This window comes from Cetorhinus maximus, chromosome 2 (genome assembly GCF_964194155.1).
Source record: "Cetorhinus maximus chromosome 2, sCetMax3.hap1.1, whole genome shotgun sequence".
NCBI classification, from domain to species: Eukaryota; Metazoa; Chordata; class Chondrichthyes; order Lamniformes; family Cetorhinidae; genus Cetorhinus; species Cetorhinus maximus.
In genome coordinates, this window is record NC_135880.1 from 40,231,087 (window position 1) to 40,249,162 (window position 18,076).

The following is an 18,076-nucleotide window of genomic DNA, read 5'->3' on the forward strand; positions in this document are numbered from 1 at the left end:
TCCATGAAGACATTTAACCTCAATCCATCTGGAGTAATAGTCAACAACTATGAGAAATGCCTTCCCCTTGAGCTTGAATAGGTCCATTCCAAGGTGTTCCCAGGGTCTGAATGGAAATGATAGTGCCATCAAAGGTTCCTTCTGCTCTTGGTGATGGGTTGCACAGGTCATGTAGCTCGAAATCGAAAGTCTTCTAGTGACTTTGAAATTCCTGGTCACCAAGCTGAATTTTGTGCCCTAGCATGGCACTTTGCAATGCCTAGGCGTCCCTGGTATATTCTTTGAAGAATTCCAAGTCTGAGGAATTTTGGCATAACCAACCTCTCATTGTAGAATACTAAATTGTCCACAATACTGAGATGCCTACGTTGTTTGAGATATTGTTTTAGGATGATATTGTTAGGAACATATTCTGGCCATCCATTTTCACAGTATCTCTGATTTCAGCATATTCTTCATCTGATTTATGTGCTTGGCATATTTTGTTCAGCTTCCATGTGGTTGCTGGTAATAATTTTGTTATGACTGAGTTGTATGGCTCTACCTACTCAATAAGACCTTTGTCCTACTGTTCTAGCTTCCCAACAGGAATGCATGACAACGCATCTGCTGTTATTTGCTGCTTACCTTGTGTCTATTCGTCTGGTTCCTTTACCTGCTGTTCCAAAGAAATCTTCTGTCTGGTTTCCTCTAGGTTTTTCAGTTCATCTCCTTTGAAGAGAAGTTGTGAATTTGTGCAAGCTTTCTGGCTTCAGATTGAGCATTCTTGATTGTGAATAACACAAGGTTTCTGTGATTTCTCTTCCTCTATTTTCGAGTTTTGCAGTCAAATGTCCCTTGACTTGCAGCTGCATGCTTTCTGGACCATGGAGTCTTTTGGTTGATGGGTGAAGTATCTCTGGTTTTAACAGCTTCTCTGTATCGGACAGAATTCTGGTTGTTTCTCTTCTTCAACTTCTTGCAAGTCTTCAATTTCTTGTTTGGTACATGACGTTGGATGTTTCTCCTTTAATTCTTTGGTTAAAAGCTGTTTGCTGCAGCAAATTGATTTAAACTCCGTCCCTTCTCACAGGAACGACACTCCGCATCTTTGCCAGGGCATTCTTTGCACCAATGCAGCCTTTTCGTGCCACGAGAAGCTGAGTAATGGCGGCTCTTCTCTTTTTCTCTGTTTGGAGTTCAGTGCACTGCACTTTTTTCATGCTATAAACTGGACTGTATCAGCCTGTTTTCTCCATGTGATTTCTTTTTTGCCACAAATATAACTTTTATTTTGCTTTCTCTCTTCTTTTTGCCTCACTATCTGCTTTTGAAAGGGTCAAATCTTCCCACGACTGCAAAAAATTAGAGAGTGTTTCTTCTAAGACTCCCATGACAATATGATCTCTAATCAGTATGTCCTTCAGGGCTCCCTATTCACAATTTTCTGCTAATCGATAGAGCTCATTAATAAGGGAATCTATGCTCTTGCCTGGTCTTTGGGTGCACCTACTAAATTTTGCTCACTCTATGATAGTGTTTTTGAGAAGATTAAAGTAAGTATTGAAGGCTTTAACGACTTCCTGTCTTCATTGATGTCCTGTCTGACCATAATGTTATCTGCACTACTGCCAATGGTGTATAGTAAGGTACTGACCTGCACTTTGCTTGTCTTTTCCACTAGTCCCGATGCTGTCCTGTACCTGGTGAACCTGCGACACCAGATCTGCCACTTCTTGGTTTGACCCGGGCTTTCCATGTGCTCAAAGAACTCTGGTAGAGGTGGGACATTTTCCATCTCTTCCTTTTACTGTTGTTCCTTCTGGAAAATGGCTGAAGATTTTCCCATGCTATTCTTGTTCTGCAGTTGGTTCCCTTGCTGCTCCTTGCACTCACTGGGCTCTTCACTTGTTGGTCTTTGTGTCGTTTAACTGTTGCCACCATCTGTTATTGTTGTCTTTGGTCTGGTATGTGGTAGTCATGGTCCTTGGCTTATTGAGAAGGCTGGAGGTGATATTGTTAGCAAGCTCTATTTTTTATCTAACATTATGCTAACTATTTACAAGGTAGCCTCTACATGGAACTATCTCTCTCCATGCTCTGTAACACATGATCTTATATCACTGATGATGTAGATCATATATGTATACATTTGACATTAACCCTTTATACTACACTGAGACAGAGCCATAGGCATAATAATAAGGGCATTGTTGACCATGCCTATAATTGATAGTGCTGTCCCTATTTTGCAAGTTCGCTGCAGTTGTCCAAAGCTCCATTCTCTCATGAAAGATTTGTTGATAGGGTGAAATGAAGTAAATAGAGTGGGGGGAGCTTTGTGTGGAACATAAACACTGGCATAGACCAGCTGAGCTGAATACTTCTGTAATGTAAATTCAATGTAACTTGCAACCAGATGAGGCTGTTTCCCCAGCAGATAGATATGCCAAACTCTGGACAATGTTTTAAGTCCCGCTGATCTCTGTGTCATTTTTTCATTTATCTTGTACCAGCTCAACCAGGAAAGAAAGTGTTTGAGGTTCTTTAAAAACAAAGCCTCCAAAATTTAATGAGCTTATTCTAATTTTCCATTGTAACTTCAATGGAGACTAGTGAATAAGTCTTCTCCTGCCCCCACACATGAAGAAAAAAGACCACTGATACCTTAATGAGTGAAAAAAGGCTGCCATTTTTGTACAAAAAAAATAATAAGAATGTCAAAATTTGGTAAACTGTCTAACAATAAATATTGCATGATAAAGATAAGATAAATTCTTTACCTTCTATCAAAAAGCTCCTAGGCCAACTGAACTTCCCTTGCTTCCATTCCAAATGAAGTAAAAAAAAAATAAATTTTATGGAATTTTTTCAAGCGTGCATTTAAATATCTTTGAATTAAATTTGTGGCATTAATGAGGCACAAGAAATAGATGCAAGCACTTCAAGCCTTAACAATGGATATGAGCAGGATTGCAGGCCTTAAAAGATATTGGCAAAATACTTCTTCTTCCAATTCAATGCTCCTTCTATGCTTGTTGTACACTTGCTCTCCTGTCCATCCACATTTCAAACTGTGGATTGCAAGATTTAACAACTTGCATTTAATGTAACATCTTTAATGTAGAAAATGATGAGTTACTACACAGGGGGATATGGCAAAGGTTACTTTCTGGAGACCAGTTCTGTTGAATCCCTGCACATCTAAAACCAAGTCAGAGACCCTGTCCAAGGTTTCTGATTATGGTTGTTTGCACGGTGGAGGCAGGCTCATCCTTGAAGCAACAGCTAGAGTGTCAGTGCAATTTCATACCATCCTGACACCAATAAGAAGGCCAGGGGAGACCCTAAAGAATCTCTTCGGCACCCAATGAACTGCGTTACAATATTAGAAGTGACAGCATTGATACAAAGTTGGTTTAATAACAGGAAACAGGGAGTAGTAGTGAATGGTTGTTTTTCAGACAGCAGGAAGATGTACATTGGGGTCCCCCAGGGGTCGGTGCTAGGACCATTGCTTTTTTTAATATATATTAATGACCTAGACTTGCGTGTGCAGGACAAAATTTCAAAATTTGCAGATAACACAAACTTGGAAGAATTGTGAACTGTGGGGAGGATAGTTATAGTCTTCAAGAAAGCATGGGCAGGCTGGTGGAATGGGTGGACATGTGGCAGATTAAATTTAATTCAGAGAAGTATGAAGTGATACATTGTGGTAGGAAGAACGAAGAGAAGTAAAACAAAATAAAGGGTACAATTCCAAAGGTACAATTCTGATGTCACAGAATCTGAATTCAGTTCCTCACTATATTGTGAACCATTGTTTACTGTGTTGCAAGCTGTGATATTAACCTAACCTGTGAAATACAAAGATCTATTTTATACACTTTGATTAACTATTCCCTTGTGCACAAACAGTAGAATTGAGTCCAATTCCAGCCCAGCAGTCCTTTACATTGTTAGAGCTCCAAAGCTTTTGGCAGCTAGGGTCTGACATGGGCAAACTTTGTTCAGCTTAATTTCATCGCTTCATTTCTAATACATGGCTTCTGGCCCTTGGAAATGTCGCAGTCTGTTGTGAAGCATGTATTTTCATTGCTGGACTGAGCAATACATTTTGTTTAAGAGGTTCATTAATAGATACTGCATTTCATTGTTGTATTAAAGAATAGGACCAAAAATCCGCAGGGCTGATGTTCCACTCTAAGTGCTGGGATGTGCCCGACAGTGACCTTTGTTCCTATCCTTGCCAGAGTATGAGTATATTGCCAGTAGGGGTACAACTTATGTACCTGATATAACAGGGAAGCAGGCACAGCTGAGACCTGTCACTTGTGCAAACAGCAGCAGCCCAGCCACAGTTTCAAATCTCCAAGTGACTGATGGCCTTGTACAGAGGAGGCCAATCAACCCAAGAGCTTGCCGTTTTTTTTTTTGGAGCTCTAGCCCAATTAGGCCAAGGCCTCCATGCGCCTCTCCATCTGTCAATATGCCTCATTTTATGGGGATAACGGCCGCTGTTATTCTGCCAGGTCAGGTGAAAGGAAAACCCCAGCTTGGGAACTCTCCCCTGACTGAGTTCCCTCTACTGCAGGTGACCTTGTTTGGGGCAGGCTCTGGTCATAACTTCACTCTCAGCATGTAGACCCCGACATAGGCTTTGGTCCTAAATAGTTTGCCTCAGAATTCAGCCCTGGGTAACTTTCTATCCAATGTATATTCATTATTGATCTAAAGGAGGCATAAGCAGTACAAATTCCAGATGGCACCAAATTGTGTATGAAAGCTGTGACAATAAAATAAATTGCAAATTACATAGCATTACATGGAAGTTGCAGCACAGAACAGATCATTCGGTCAACCGGCCTATGCCGTGTTTGTGCTCCACGAAAGCCTCTTCCCACCCTATTTCATCTAGCTCTATATGCTTATCCTTTTATTCCTTTCTCCCTCATGCACTTATTTAGAGTCCCCTTAAATTAATCTATGCTATTCACTTCATCTAATCCATGTGGTAGCAGGTTTTACATTCTAACCATTCCATGGGTAAAGAAGCTTCTCCTGAGTGACCCCTCATTTTGGATTACCCCAAGTGGACTTGGAAAGAATGGAGGGGTGATCACAAGATTGACAGGGATCAACTGGTGGGGACAGAACTCCAACGGAGGTCTTACCAAAGCATGGCAAAATCCTGTTATTGTAGCCCAGTTTTGGGATGAATATCCAAGCAGTGTGCCCTTTGCTATTGGTAACTGTGCAGTTATGCACAGAGGCACACTTAACAAAAACATAGAATATAACATGAGTATTGGTTAAAGTTAACTGGAAGGGAGAATGTCTTTGGACTGAGCACTGGCCATTCCCACAATGCTGAAGTGCAGTGTCAGCAGCCTCCAGCCAAGGCAAGCAAGATCCCAGCTACACTGACAAGACTTTCATTACAAGCTAAGACCACAATACTAGACTTATACAAGATTTTGGTAAGTCTTCACTGTGTCCAGTTTTGACCCTACTAAACAAGAACGGACTTTGATGAAGGTGCAATGAGGGACAACAAAATGACCCATGGCCTGAGATCTTTGAACTATGAAGGTAGAAATTATGTATTTGTTTTCACTCAGTGAAAATGAGTGGAGACTTTGTGGGAAGAAACTCATCCAGCTATTTTTAGTTGCTAACCGTAAGAACAGTATGGATGTGGCATGTTTACGGCTATGGGCTTGGAGCGAACTAAGGGTTACACCTATTTAAACAGAGGAAGTAGGGAGTGGAGTTAAAAGTCCAGAAGTTTTACTTTATCCAAAGGATGATCAACCTAGGGAACGCGATTACAGCAAAGGTGAATGAAGACTTTGCAATCCTTCAAGAAGGCAATATGGAGATGGGGATAAATTATTCTGAGGTGAATGGTATGGTGCCTCTGTGGGTGCCTGTTTTCCCATCAGGGGTTGGAAATGAACTTTTGGAAGAGGACTCCTAAGTTCACTACAATTATCTGGTTTTTTTTTGCATCTCCTAGCAAGTGAGGCAAGGAAACGTTGTTGCATCATGACTAAAACCAGAACGGGGACAAGCACATATTGCATTATTTCATTCCAGATGCAGAAGCATAAAGATAAACCTGAACGGGGGAGCCATTTGTAGCTAAATCTAAATCTAAAACAGCTATTCACTGTTCATCTAAAGGAACTTTCTTTTCAGTTTTTTTCCCCATCCCTTCTTCTGTTCTGCCCTTCACCCAAGCAAGCATTCACTTCAGTCCTGACTTTGACTGTCTGCAAAACACTAAGGGCAGAATTTTGCTGTCGGCGAGCAGGGGGCGGGGCCCGCTCGCCGAAGCGTAAAATGATGCGGGATGACATTGGGCGGAACCCCTAACGTCATCCCGGCCCATTTAAATATTCAGGAAGGCGGGGGCACTGCAAAATCTGCTGCGGGCCCGCCGACCTGTCAATGGCCAATTGAGGCCATTGACAGAATCATTGACAGCAGCACTTAGCCTCAGGGAGATGTGCGCTCTTTCGTGCGCATGCGCGAAAGAGCGCACTCTCACTTGTGGGAAATCCCCAACCCCCCGCCCGCACAGGAAGTGCATAGCGCTTCCCGCCGGATGTCACGCTGGGCAGGCCTTAATTGGCCTGCCCACGTAAAATGGCGGCGGGGCCTGCTTCTCCGGTGGGGATCGGCTCCCCGTTCGGCAGAGATTGGGTCAGGCCCGCCCGCCCAACAGGCAGAAAATTCTGCCCTAAGTGTCAGGGAGTATTGCAAGTCCAATTCTCCACATGTTTGCTCCTCTTTCAAGGAATATTGATGGTTACCAGGAGTTGGATATCAAATCCTTTTATTGCTCCCTGACTAACTTGACCCCACTGAAGCGAGCTCTAGCTAATTCTCTGTTAGCTCAGATGAGTAACTTAGCTCAGACCACAAAGATCAAAGTGGTCCCTCAGCTCAGCTATTTATTGAATAATCTTGGAGAGTCATTGGAGAAGCTGCAGAGGAGCATTATTCCACCAATAGAAGAGCAAAAATGGTGAAAGAAAGAACCTGCATTTTTATAGCAACTCTCACATCCTCTGTATATCCCAAAGCATTATAGGCAATGAATGACTTTTAGTGTAGTCATTGTTGCTATTTAGACAAACGTATCAGGCATTTTCTGTCCAGAAAGGTTTCATGAGCAGCAATGAGATATTCTGTCTTGATGGTGCTGGATGAATCTCAGCTAGGATGACTTTTGAAAATTGCCATGGGATCTTTTATATCCATCAGAACAGATAGACAAGAATCTTGATTTAAGGTTTCGTCCAAAAAATGGCATCCCCAACAATGCAGTACCTCTTCAGTACTGCACTCAAGTAACAGCCTAGATTGCATACTCAAGTTCTGGAATAGAACACACAGCCTTTTAACTCAGAGGCAAGAGCACTGCAATTGTGCGAAGCTGACCCTATCAAATTATTTACACTGTAGATTTAACATTAATAATAATAATAGCCAATATTTCGCTGACAATACTACAAGAGGGCCCAATGAATAGAACTTGGAGCAGGTAGTAAGTGGAGTTTCTGTGAAGATTTATCCCTGATTGTTGTACTGTCTTGCTTTTGTAGAATGTTCCCCTTGTCCCCACCATTGGCTCTTTCCAGCATATTAATGGAGTGACTTTCCCTCCTCATGTATGCTGGAAAATAGCCTTCTCCTATATTATGAGACAAATACAATTTGTACAGCCATAGCTTGGATAGATTCACTCAGTAAGCACCTGAAAATTCCCAGCTTAAAACATAGAATAGTTGGAGTTTATCCAGCAGTGGGGAAAATGTGTGTGTGCAATCCAGCCTGTGTGTAAGTGTACATGCCCATGTGTACCTAAGTGTTAAATATTTTCATTAATTATCAGAGAGATAGGACCATAGAACCATAGAAAGTTATGATCCAGAAAGAGGCCATTCAGCCCATCGTGTCTGCACTGGCCAAAAAGAGAAAAAAGAAACTGGCCGCTCATTTTAATCTCACTTTCCAACACCTGGTCTGTGGCCTTGCAGATTACAGAAGTTCAGATGCAGGTCCAGGTACCTTTTAAATGAGTTGAGCATTTCAGCCTCAACCACCAACTTAGGGAGTGAATTCCAGATGCCCACCACCCTCTGGGTGAAAAAGCTTTTCCTCATGTCTCCTCTAATCTTTCTACCAATCACCTTAAATCTATGATCCCTGGTAACTGACCCCTCAGCTAGGGGAAATAAGTCTTTCCTGCCTACTCTATCTTTGCCTCTCATAATTTTGTACACTTCAATTCGGTCACCGCCTGGCCTCCTCTGTCCTAAGGAAAACAACCCTAACCTATCCAATCTCTCCTCACAGCTGCAATTTTCAAGCCCTGGCAACATTCTTGTACGTCTCCTCTGCACTCTCTCCAGACCAATTATGTCCTTCCTGTAATGTGGCGACCAGAACTCTACACAAAATTCCAGCTGTGGCCTAACTAGCATTTTATACAGTCCCATCATTGCATCCTCGCTTTTGTATTCAATAGCTCGCCCAATAAAGGAAAGCATTCCATATGCTTTCTTAACCACCTTGTCCACCTGTCCTGCCACCTTCAAGGACCTGTGGACATGCACTCCAAGGTCTCTCACTTCCTTAACCCCTCTCAATAACTTCCCATTTATTGAGTATTCCCTTGATTTATTTGCCTTCCCAAATGCATTACCTCACATCTTTCCCGACTGAATTCAATTTGCCTTTTCTCTGCCCACTCTGTAGCATCCACTGGTGCTACAAGTAACCATTTTGTGGCCAAATGTTAGTGTAACAATGTGAAGCAATTCATTGTTAAAAGTTGAAATTCTATTCAAATATTTACAAACTGTACAATTTTTGTTTGAAAGACAACACAGTACTTGTCCATGCATCATGGAATTGCTGTTATGGTCAGCATTTCTTTTGCATATTTTAGCATTGTCTCCAAAATAATCACTGTTGAAAATGTATTCAAAGTTTTGTTTAAACAATATTTTCAATAGGCTGTTTTTTTTTAAGAAATGAACACAAATCACTTAACCAGTGGTTTTGTATGAAACCCCCTGTGGAGTTATAGCCATTTAATACATTCCCCTGATCACCTCAGACAGTCATTTATAACACCAAGAAGCAATATCACATTTTATACTTCTATTTATGTTTTTGTCAACATAGAAACATAGAAATTAGGAGCAGGAGTAGGAGTAGGCCATTTGGCCCCTCGAGCCTGCTCCGCCATTCAATATGATCATGGCTGATCTTCAATATGATCATGGCTGATCGTCTATCTCAACGGCATACACCTGCTCTCTCCCCATATCCCTTGACGCCTTTAGTGTTTAGAAATCTATTTCCTTCTTAGCCTCCATAGCCTTCTGTGGTAGAGAATTCCACAGGTTCACCACTCTCTGAGTGAAGAAATTTCTCCTCATCTCAGTCCTAAATGGTCTACCCCATATCCTGAGACTATGACCCCTTGTTCTAGGCCCACAGCCAGAGGAAACATCATCCCTGCATCCAAACTGTCCAACACTGTCAGAATTTTATACGTTTCAAGGAGATCCCCTCTCATCCTTCTAAACTCCAGTGAGTACAGGCCAAGTCGACCTGACAATCCTGCCATCCCAGGAATCAGTCTGGTGCATCCTCGTTGCACTCTCTCTATGGCAAATATATCCTTTCTTAGATAAGGAGACCAAAAGTGCACACAGTACTCCAGGTGTGGTCTCACCAAGGCCCTGTACAGCTGCAGTAAGACATGCTTGCCCCTGAACTCAAATCCTCTTGCAATGAAGGCCAACATACCATTTGCCTTCCTAACTGCTTGCTGCACCTGCATGCTTGCTTTCAGTGATTGGTGTACAAGGACACCCAGGCCCCTTTCTACATCAACATTTCCCAATCTATCACCATTTAAATAATACTCTGCCATTCCATTTTTCCTGGCAAAATGGATAACTTCACACTTATCTACGTTATACTGCATCTGCCATGTATTTTTCCCCTCACTCAACTTGTCTAAATCGCCTTGAAGCCTCTTTACATCCTCCTCATCACATTCCCACCCAGTTTTTTGTCGTCAACAAACTTGAAATATTACATTTGGTTCCCCCATCCAAATCATTGATGTATATTGTGAGTAGCTGGGTCCCAAGCACTGAGCCCTCTCATACCCCACTAGTCACCGCCTGCCACTCCGAAAAAGACCCATTTATTCCTACTCTCTGTTTCCTGTCTGCTAACCAATTCTCAATCCATGCCAATATATTACCTTCAATCCCATGTACTTCAATTTTGCACACTAACCTCTTATGTGGGACTTTATCAAAAGCTTTCTGAAAATCCAAAATACACCACATCCACTGGTTCTCTTTATCTATTCTGCTAGTTATGTCCTCAAACTCCAGTACATTTGTCAAACATGATTTCCATTTCATAAATCCATACTGACTTTGTCTAATCCTGTTCATATTTTCTAAGTGTCCTGTTATCACATCCTTTATAATAGATTCTAGCATTTTCCCTATTATTGATGTTAGGCTAACTAGTCTGTAATTCCCTGTTTTCTCCCTCCCTCCTTTTTTAAATATTGGGGGTTGCATTTTCCACCCTTCAATCTGCCAGGACTGTTCCAGGATCTACAGAATTTTGGAAGATGACAACTAATGCATCCACTATTTCCATGACCACCTTCTTTAGTACCCTGGGATGTAGATTATCAGGCCCTGGGGATTTATCAACTTTCAGTCCTATTAATTTCTCCAGCATTATTTTTTTTACTAATACTAATTTCTTTCAAACAGTTGAATGATGGGAAAGCCATTGTAATATTGTCAAAATAATAAAACTGAGTGAAAGTTATAAAAAATGATGGCATACAGCCTTGCTCTTGAGAAAAATGGAAAGAAATAAAGATCAATTTAGGTACTCACCCAGCCATCCTGTACTGGAGTTTTCTACACACATATCTGTCTCGGCACTTGGCAGGACGAAACCCACCACAAACACCTCCACTCCATCTGCCATGAGAGACAATCCCAGCACAAAGAATAGTGCCCACTGGAAGCGGCCATGCCCACACTCCTGAATGATCAGCTCATACTGTTGTGCCAGCTCCTCCTCGTCAGCCCTCCTCTCAGCATCTAGCTCCTCACGGTCCTTGTACTCATCTGAGACAGGTTGTCCTATCGCTACCTGGTTCTCCTTCCTCTGACCCACATCTGGGATTCCCTGATACTCCCCTTCATAAATCTCATCTTCTTCATCGTGGCCTTCAGTAGCATCACTTGATCCTTCATCTTCATGAGGTTCCTCTCCATATGTCCCTCCATGGTAGTTGTAGCCTTCGTCATCTTGAAAATTAGCATAAGATGTCTTGCTGTATTCAGTCTGTCTGTGGTCTGCTCCTATGTTTGCTTTCTTAACTGTTTGCTTCTTAACTTCCTTGGCAATGTCTTTGGCACCCCTCATCAGGGTAGTCCTGTCCCTGTAAGCATCATCCATCCTCTCCCCAATCTTAGATGTCTTCCTTCAGTGAACAGACTGAATCAGATGATACAGAAAGTAGAAAATACAGTCCAAATTTGGAACCTTGGGTTTGGGCTTCTAGCATTCAGTTTTTAATTGACACACTCAAAAAGCTCAGGGGTTTAGCACTTGAGTTTTCTGTGTCACCAGTTAGTTATTGACGATTTTGATTTTGTTATATTCCCACCACCTGGGCCCTACAAAAATGAGTGGAAAAAAATGTTCAGACATAATACCATAGCAGTTAAATTGATTGACTTAAAATGAGATCTCACAGTGAGCAGAAAACAAAAAATATACTTTTTATTCATTCACTTGATGTGGGTAACACTGGCAAGGCAAGCATTTATTGCCCATCACTAATTGTCCTTTTGAAGGTGGTGATGAGCCTCCTTCTTGATCCCACTGCAGTCCATGTGCAGTAGGTACACCACACAATGCTGTTAGGAAGGGAGTTCCAGGATTTAACGCAGTGGCGGTGAATGAACAATGATGTATTTCCAAGTCAGGATGGTGTGTGACTTGGAGGGGATTTTGCAGGTTGTGGTGTTCCCATGTGCTTGCTGCCTTTGTTCTTCTATGTGGTAGAGGTAAGTTACTCACCACAGGATACCCAACTTCTGACCCGCTCTTGTAGCCACAGTATTTATATGGCTGGTAGAATTAAGTTTTTAATCAATGATAACACCCAGGATATTGATAGTGGGGAATTCAGTGATGATATGTGGAGAGGAGGTACATACGAACATATGAATTAGGAGTAAGTGTAGGCCATTCGGCCACTTGTGCCTGCTCCGCCATTCATTAAGATCATGGCTGATCTGATTGTGACCTCAACTCCACATTATTCCTACCCCTGATAACCTATGACTGTCTTGCTAATCAAGAATCTATCTACTTCTGCCTTAAAAATATTCATTGACCCTGCCTGCACCACTCTCTGGGGAAGAGAGTTCCAAAGATTCATGACCTTCTGAGAGAAAAAATTTCTTCTCATCTCTGTCTTAAATGGGGGGCCCCTTATCTTTAAACTGTGTCCCCTAGTTCTAGTCTCTCCCACAAGAGGAAACATCCTTTCAGCATCCACCCTGTCAAGTCCCCTCATGATCATACATATTTCAATAAGATCACCTCTCAATCTTCTAAACTCCAAACTCTCTACAAAATTGGACCCTCTCTTGTTAGAGATTAATTAATATCAATTTACTTAATATATACACACTACTCAAGAATATATACTTAACAATATTAATTTAGTTGATATTAAAGAGTTAATAGTAATAAGTTGAAATGCATGATATTTTCCTGTCCTCAGATTATTTTTCTTGTAATCTACTTCCGATCATGATGGAATTTCTATTTTCAACCATGGATTGAAATGCTATTACCTGCAGTGAGAGCAAAGGATCAGCCAAGATGTGAGAGGAGAAGCTGCAGCAGGAGTCGACCGATTGAATGGAGAGTCTGGTGGGATAAAAGAAAAACATTTAGAGCATTATTTTTATAATTTTCCTGAATTATTCTACATTTTGAGGAAACGTGATTTAAGTAGAATTTTCTTGCCTTTACAGACAATCCTTATGATTTTCCACATAACAACTCCTTAACCAAAATAACATTTGGAAGAATTTCTTATTTTCACAGAATGTGTTTGATTTCCCAGTGGCGTGGAATTTGGATTATGCTAGTGAATATGACTAGTTGGAAATTGAAAGTGATGTATTTTCATTACAAACAGCAATGTTACTTGGAAAATATAACAAAAATAACTGCAGAGAGAAAAATATAAAAATGACACTGCATGGAACTGACTGAATAAAAGTACATTTTGTTGTAACTAAAAGGAAAAATCACAAATCTTTCAGATTTGAGGGCACTACAATATTTCAGAAGCAAACTGTGTATTTAGCTCATAAAATCAAAACTTGATATGTTTGGAAAGGAAAAATGTGGATATAGAAAACAAGGGAAAGTCCAGTCATAGTCAAACTGTGCCCTAGTTGACTGTTTCCCCATGATGAAAAGAATTAACTTTTTAAACGTTGCAGCCTTTTAGGCATTGATTTGCTAAAGTACACAAAAGCAAAGTGTGGTTTAGTTGTCTTGGCCTTTGTTTATCACAACAGCCATGTGTTACAGGTTCAGATACATGTCACATCCACTGCTTAAATGATAGCTTGTTAAAATCTGGCAGAGGAGTTGATGAGACAAGTGGTTTTGATTCACGCTCTGCTTGGCATGCTATTTCCACACACTTGTCTACTGAAATGAAACAGTGTCATGGAAGAAGTAACTTTATGCCTCCCAGTAGAAGTCTTGGTCAGCCAATGCTAAATAGAATGAACTATTTCTGATGCATTCACAGATGACATCAATGCATCAAACAGCAGTTGCTTTTCAAATCTTCATTAAATCTTATGGGTGTTTATTTTGTCTCCTCTCATTTCATTAAATTTATGTAGCTTTTTAATTTATAGGAGTCATACTGGAGTAGCTGGGTGCATCTATACTCCTGAAACATTCAGAAAACACCAGCCAAATCCATTGGAATTTTCTAATAAACCAGTAATATACTTATATTAAGGCAGCGGGCAGCTTTTCTAAGGCTGTCTGACATAACTGTGGAAAGTCACCTGCTTTTTCTAGGGCTCCAAAGACAGCTTTATGAAAGGAGTCTCCATTGTATAATAATAATAACTCTCCATTGAATAATAATGATCTTGAAAAAACAACTGCTTTAAATGCCTGCCTGGGAATAACATAATCAAAAGTTAAACAGTCCAATGGGAAAGATTGAGTGACAGGGCCAATAATTTGCAGTGGATGCCTATGTTTTTAAGATAATCTGTTCTACAGCTTTATAGGCAAAATGTCCTTAATCTATCTTGTACTTCTTAATTACTGTTATCTATGGCTTACTAATGAGAATATAATTATCTCTATTGGACTACACATAAAACAGCATCACATCAGGTATGCAGGATTAAGAACATTTAAAACGTAACACTAGTTTGTTTCATTTCTAATTGAAGATCCTTTTTCCGCCCTATGGAATTGGCTGCCTTGTTCATAGAGGTCCGGAATTCAGCACTCTGGACAGCTCTAGGATCTGGTTACCAAAGGGAATTTCTGCTGTGCCTCAACCTCCCAGGGTTGCTTTTCAACTGTCAAAATATCACAACCCACACATCAAACTGAAGAAGCAAGGCTATGACAGTTGAAAACATGTATCATCAATTGTTTTTGAGTCATAATATAAACTTCAGGGCAACATTTCACATAGCCTAATACACATAATTGTCACAAGTACACATGTGCATAGGGTACAGTGATTGCAAGTGAGTAGGAGGTAAGGAGTGCAGCATCTCTATAAGCATTATTTCCCGTAAAGAACTGTTTTTCCTTTCAATTGATGGTGCCAATTCTGCTAACTGCAGACAAGAAAATAAAGTGTTCCAAGGGCCAAGTACTGGAATTGGCACCTTTGATGAGGGGACACTGAGTGTGCTGTTGTATTATTGGAGGAGATATAACGGAAGTAGGTGCCAATTTTGAGGCAGATACAAGCTTCTCCTGTGAACCAATGTGCATGAGAAATAGCCCACAGAGTAACTGCAGCTCCCCACATAAATGGGCCATAGGAACAGGTGAGAAGGAAACTCTCTGGCCTCAGGAAGAGTGCCAAATACTGACAATAATTGGGCATCTAAAGTTAAATGAATGCCTGTAATAATAATACACCAAACACTGAGCTCTAACCAGGTGTAGTATTAGCAATACTGTATGGAAAGCATTAGCAAAATCCTTCAAACCTTTACACCAAAACTACAATATCTGCAATGCTTTAATAATAAACTGGTGACTGGCAAAGGGAAACAAATTCAATTGGTCACAGAACTGCTGCATTTTTTGACAAATTCACATGACATGAACAATAGCAGTTATATTAATATAGTGCCTTTAACATAATAAAATGTCCCACAGGAGTGCAGTAAAGAAAATTAGACACCTGGCCATATAAGGCAGTACTAGGGCAGATGGCCAAAAGCTTGGTCAAAGGGGTAGGTTTTAAGGAGTGTCTTAAACATACAAACATGCGAATTAGGTGCAGGAGTAGGCTGCTCAGCCCCTCAAGCCTGCTCCTGAATTCAATAAGATCATGACTGATCTGATTGTGGCCTCAATGCCATATCCTGCCTACCTGCGATAACTTTTGACTCCCTTGTTAGTCAAGAATCTATCTATATTTGCCTTGAAAAAATTCAAAGGCCCTGCCTCACCACTGTCCAGGGAAGAGATTTCTAAAGACTCACGACCCTCTAAGAGAAAAAATATCTTCTCATCTCCATCTTGAATGGAAGACCCCTTAACTTTAAGTTGTGCCCGTAGTTCTAGTCTCTCCCACACAGGGAAACAGCCTTTCGACAGCCTGTCAAGTCCCCTCAAGGAAGAAAAGAGGTAAAGAGTTGGAGTGGGCTATGGAAGGAATTCCACAGCTTAGGGTTAAGGAAGTTGAAGGCACAGCAACCAATAGTGGAGCAATTAAAATTAAGGATGCTCACGAGGACAAAATTAGATGACTGCAGATATCTCAGGGGATTGAGGAACTGGAGGAGATTACAGAGATAGGGAGGGGCACAGCAATGGAGGGATTTGAAAATAAAGATGAGAATTTTACAACCAAAGTGTTGCTTGACCGGGTGCCAGAAAGCACAGGGGTAATGGGTGAATGGGACCTGGTGCGAGTAAGGATAGGAAACAGAGTTTTGTATGACTATGTTTATGGAGAGTAGGAAGTGGAGGACCAGCAACAGCGCATTGAAATAGTCAAATTTCGAGGTAATGAAAACTTGAGTGAGTTTCAGAAGCAGATGAGCTGGGATGGCGCAAAGTCAAGTGCTGTTACAAAGGCGGAAATAGGCAGTCTTAGTGATGGCGTGAGTATGAGGGTGGAAGCTCTTTTTGGGGTTAAATGTGTCACCAAGTTTGCAAACAGATTTGTTTAGTCTCAGACTGTTACCAGGGAGAGGGATGGAGTCAGTAACAAGGAATTGGATTTTGGAGTGGGGACTGAAAGTGATTGCTTCAGTCTTCCGAAATTAATTGGAGGAAATTTCTGCTCTTTCAGCGCTGAATGTTGGTAAGCAGTGGGATAATCTAGCAACAATGGAGAAATCCACAGATTTGGCGGTAAGGTGGAGCTGGATATCGTTAGCATACATGTGAAAACTAACGCTGTGCTTCTGGATGATGTCGCTGAGGGGAAGCTTCTCGATTAGAAAGAGGAGGGGGCCAAGGATAGATCCTTGGGGTGCCAGAGCGAATGGTGTGAGAGTGGGAAGGGAAGCCATTGCAAGTGATGCTCTGGCTCAATAAGAATGGAACCAAATGAGAACAGTCACACCCAGGTGGACAACAGAGGAGAGGTTTTGGAGGAGGATGGTGTGGTCAACGACTGCAGATGGGTCGAGAAGGATAAGGAGGGATAGTTTACCTTTGTCACAGTCACAAAGAATGTCACTTGGGATTTTGATAAGAATCTGTTTAGGTACTGTGCAGAGGTGCAAACCTGATTGGAGAGATCCAAATATGGAGTTCTGGAAAGATGGGTGCAGATTTGGGAGGCAAGGACTTTAGAGAGGGAAGGGAGATTGGAGGTGGGATGGTAGTTTGCAAGAATAGTGATGTGAAGAGTTGTTTTTTGAAGAGAGGAGTGATGACGACAGATTTAAAGGAGAGAGGGATTGCACCTGCAGAAAGAACCTTTAACATCTAAAAAGGGGACTAAGGAGAGGAAGTTTCATAGTCAGCAGATAATTGGGTACAGGGTTGAGGGAGGAGGAGGTGGGTCTCATGGGCAAGATGAGCTCGGAGAGGGCATAGGGGAAGATAGAAAAGAACTAATGAGTGCAGGGCTGGGGCAGTGGGCAACTTTAGAGGATGTTTGGCCAGTGGGCTAGTAGAAGGGAGGAAAGCATTAGAGGCAGCTGATTAGGCGATCTTGATCTTTGTGACAAAGAAGTCCATGAGCTCCTTGCATTTGTTGTTGGAGCTGAGGGTGAAGGGGAGAGGGGCTTAAGAAGATGGTTCTTAAGAAGACAAGAAGAAGGCAAGGGATGTCTTTGCATTCCAGGATGATCCTGGAAAAGTGAGCAGTATTAGCAGACCAAAGAGCAGGACAGAAGAAGTCATACAAACTTCAAATGTTAACTCTGTTTCTCTCTCCACAGATGCTGCCAGATCTGCTGTGTTTTTTTCCAGCACTTTCTGCTTTTATTTAAGGGCAGGACCCCATAGTGCTTTATGCGTTCCAGCTAGATCTGACGGTGAATGTCTAAACCAGATGCCCATCAAATTCTTTCAAGTCTGCGTCACTTCAAGTCTATTCAGAAATGGCCCAGAAACCAATCCAAAGATTCTTCCCTGAAAAACAAACCTTTCGTCACCTGCATTAGTTGATGAAGTCTGACAAATATGGCAAATTTCATCAATGTTGGCTTAAAAGAACCCAGCTGTATAAAAGATCAATGTTATGTTGACA

The 18,076-nt window shown here is 41.4% G+C and overlaps 1 protein-coding gene across 4 annotated transcripts in view; it reads right to left on the reverse strand.

The window, feature by feature from the left end:
* Positions 1–11,679, reverse strand: part of sv2ca (synaptic vesicle glycoprotein 2Ca) — a 181,340-nt gene extending 169,661 nt beyond the window's left edge. For all 4 annotated transcript variants that reach the window (XM_078563556.1, XM_078563540.1, XM_078563549.1 and 1 more), the window contains exon 1: positions 10,941–11,679. In XM_078563556.1, the coding sequence (XP_078419682.1) occupies positions 10,941–11,511 (571 nt within the window). In that variant the 5' untranslated portion in view covers positions 11,512–11,679. The remainder of the gene's footprint in view (positions 1–10,940) is intronic.
* Between the last annotated feature and the right edge of the window lie 6,397 nt (positions 11,680–18,076).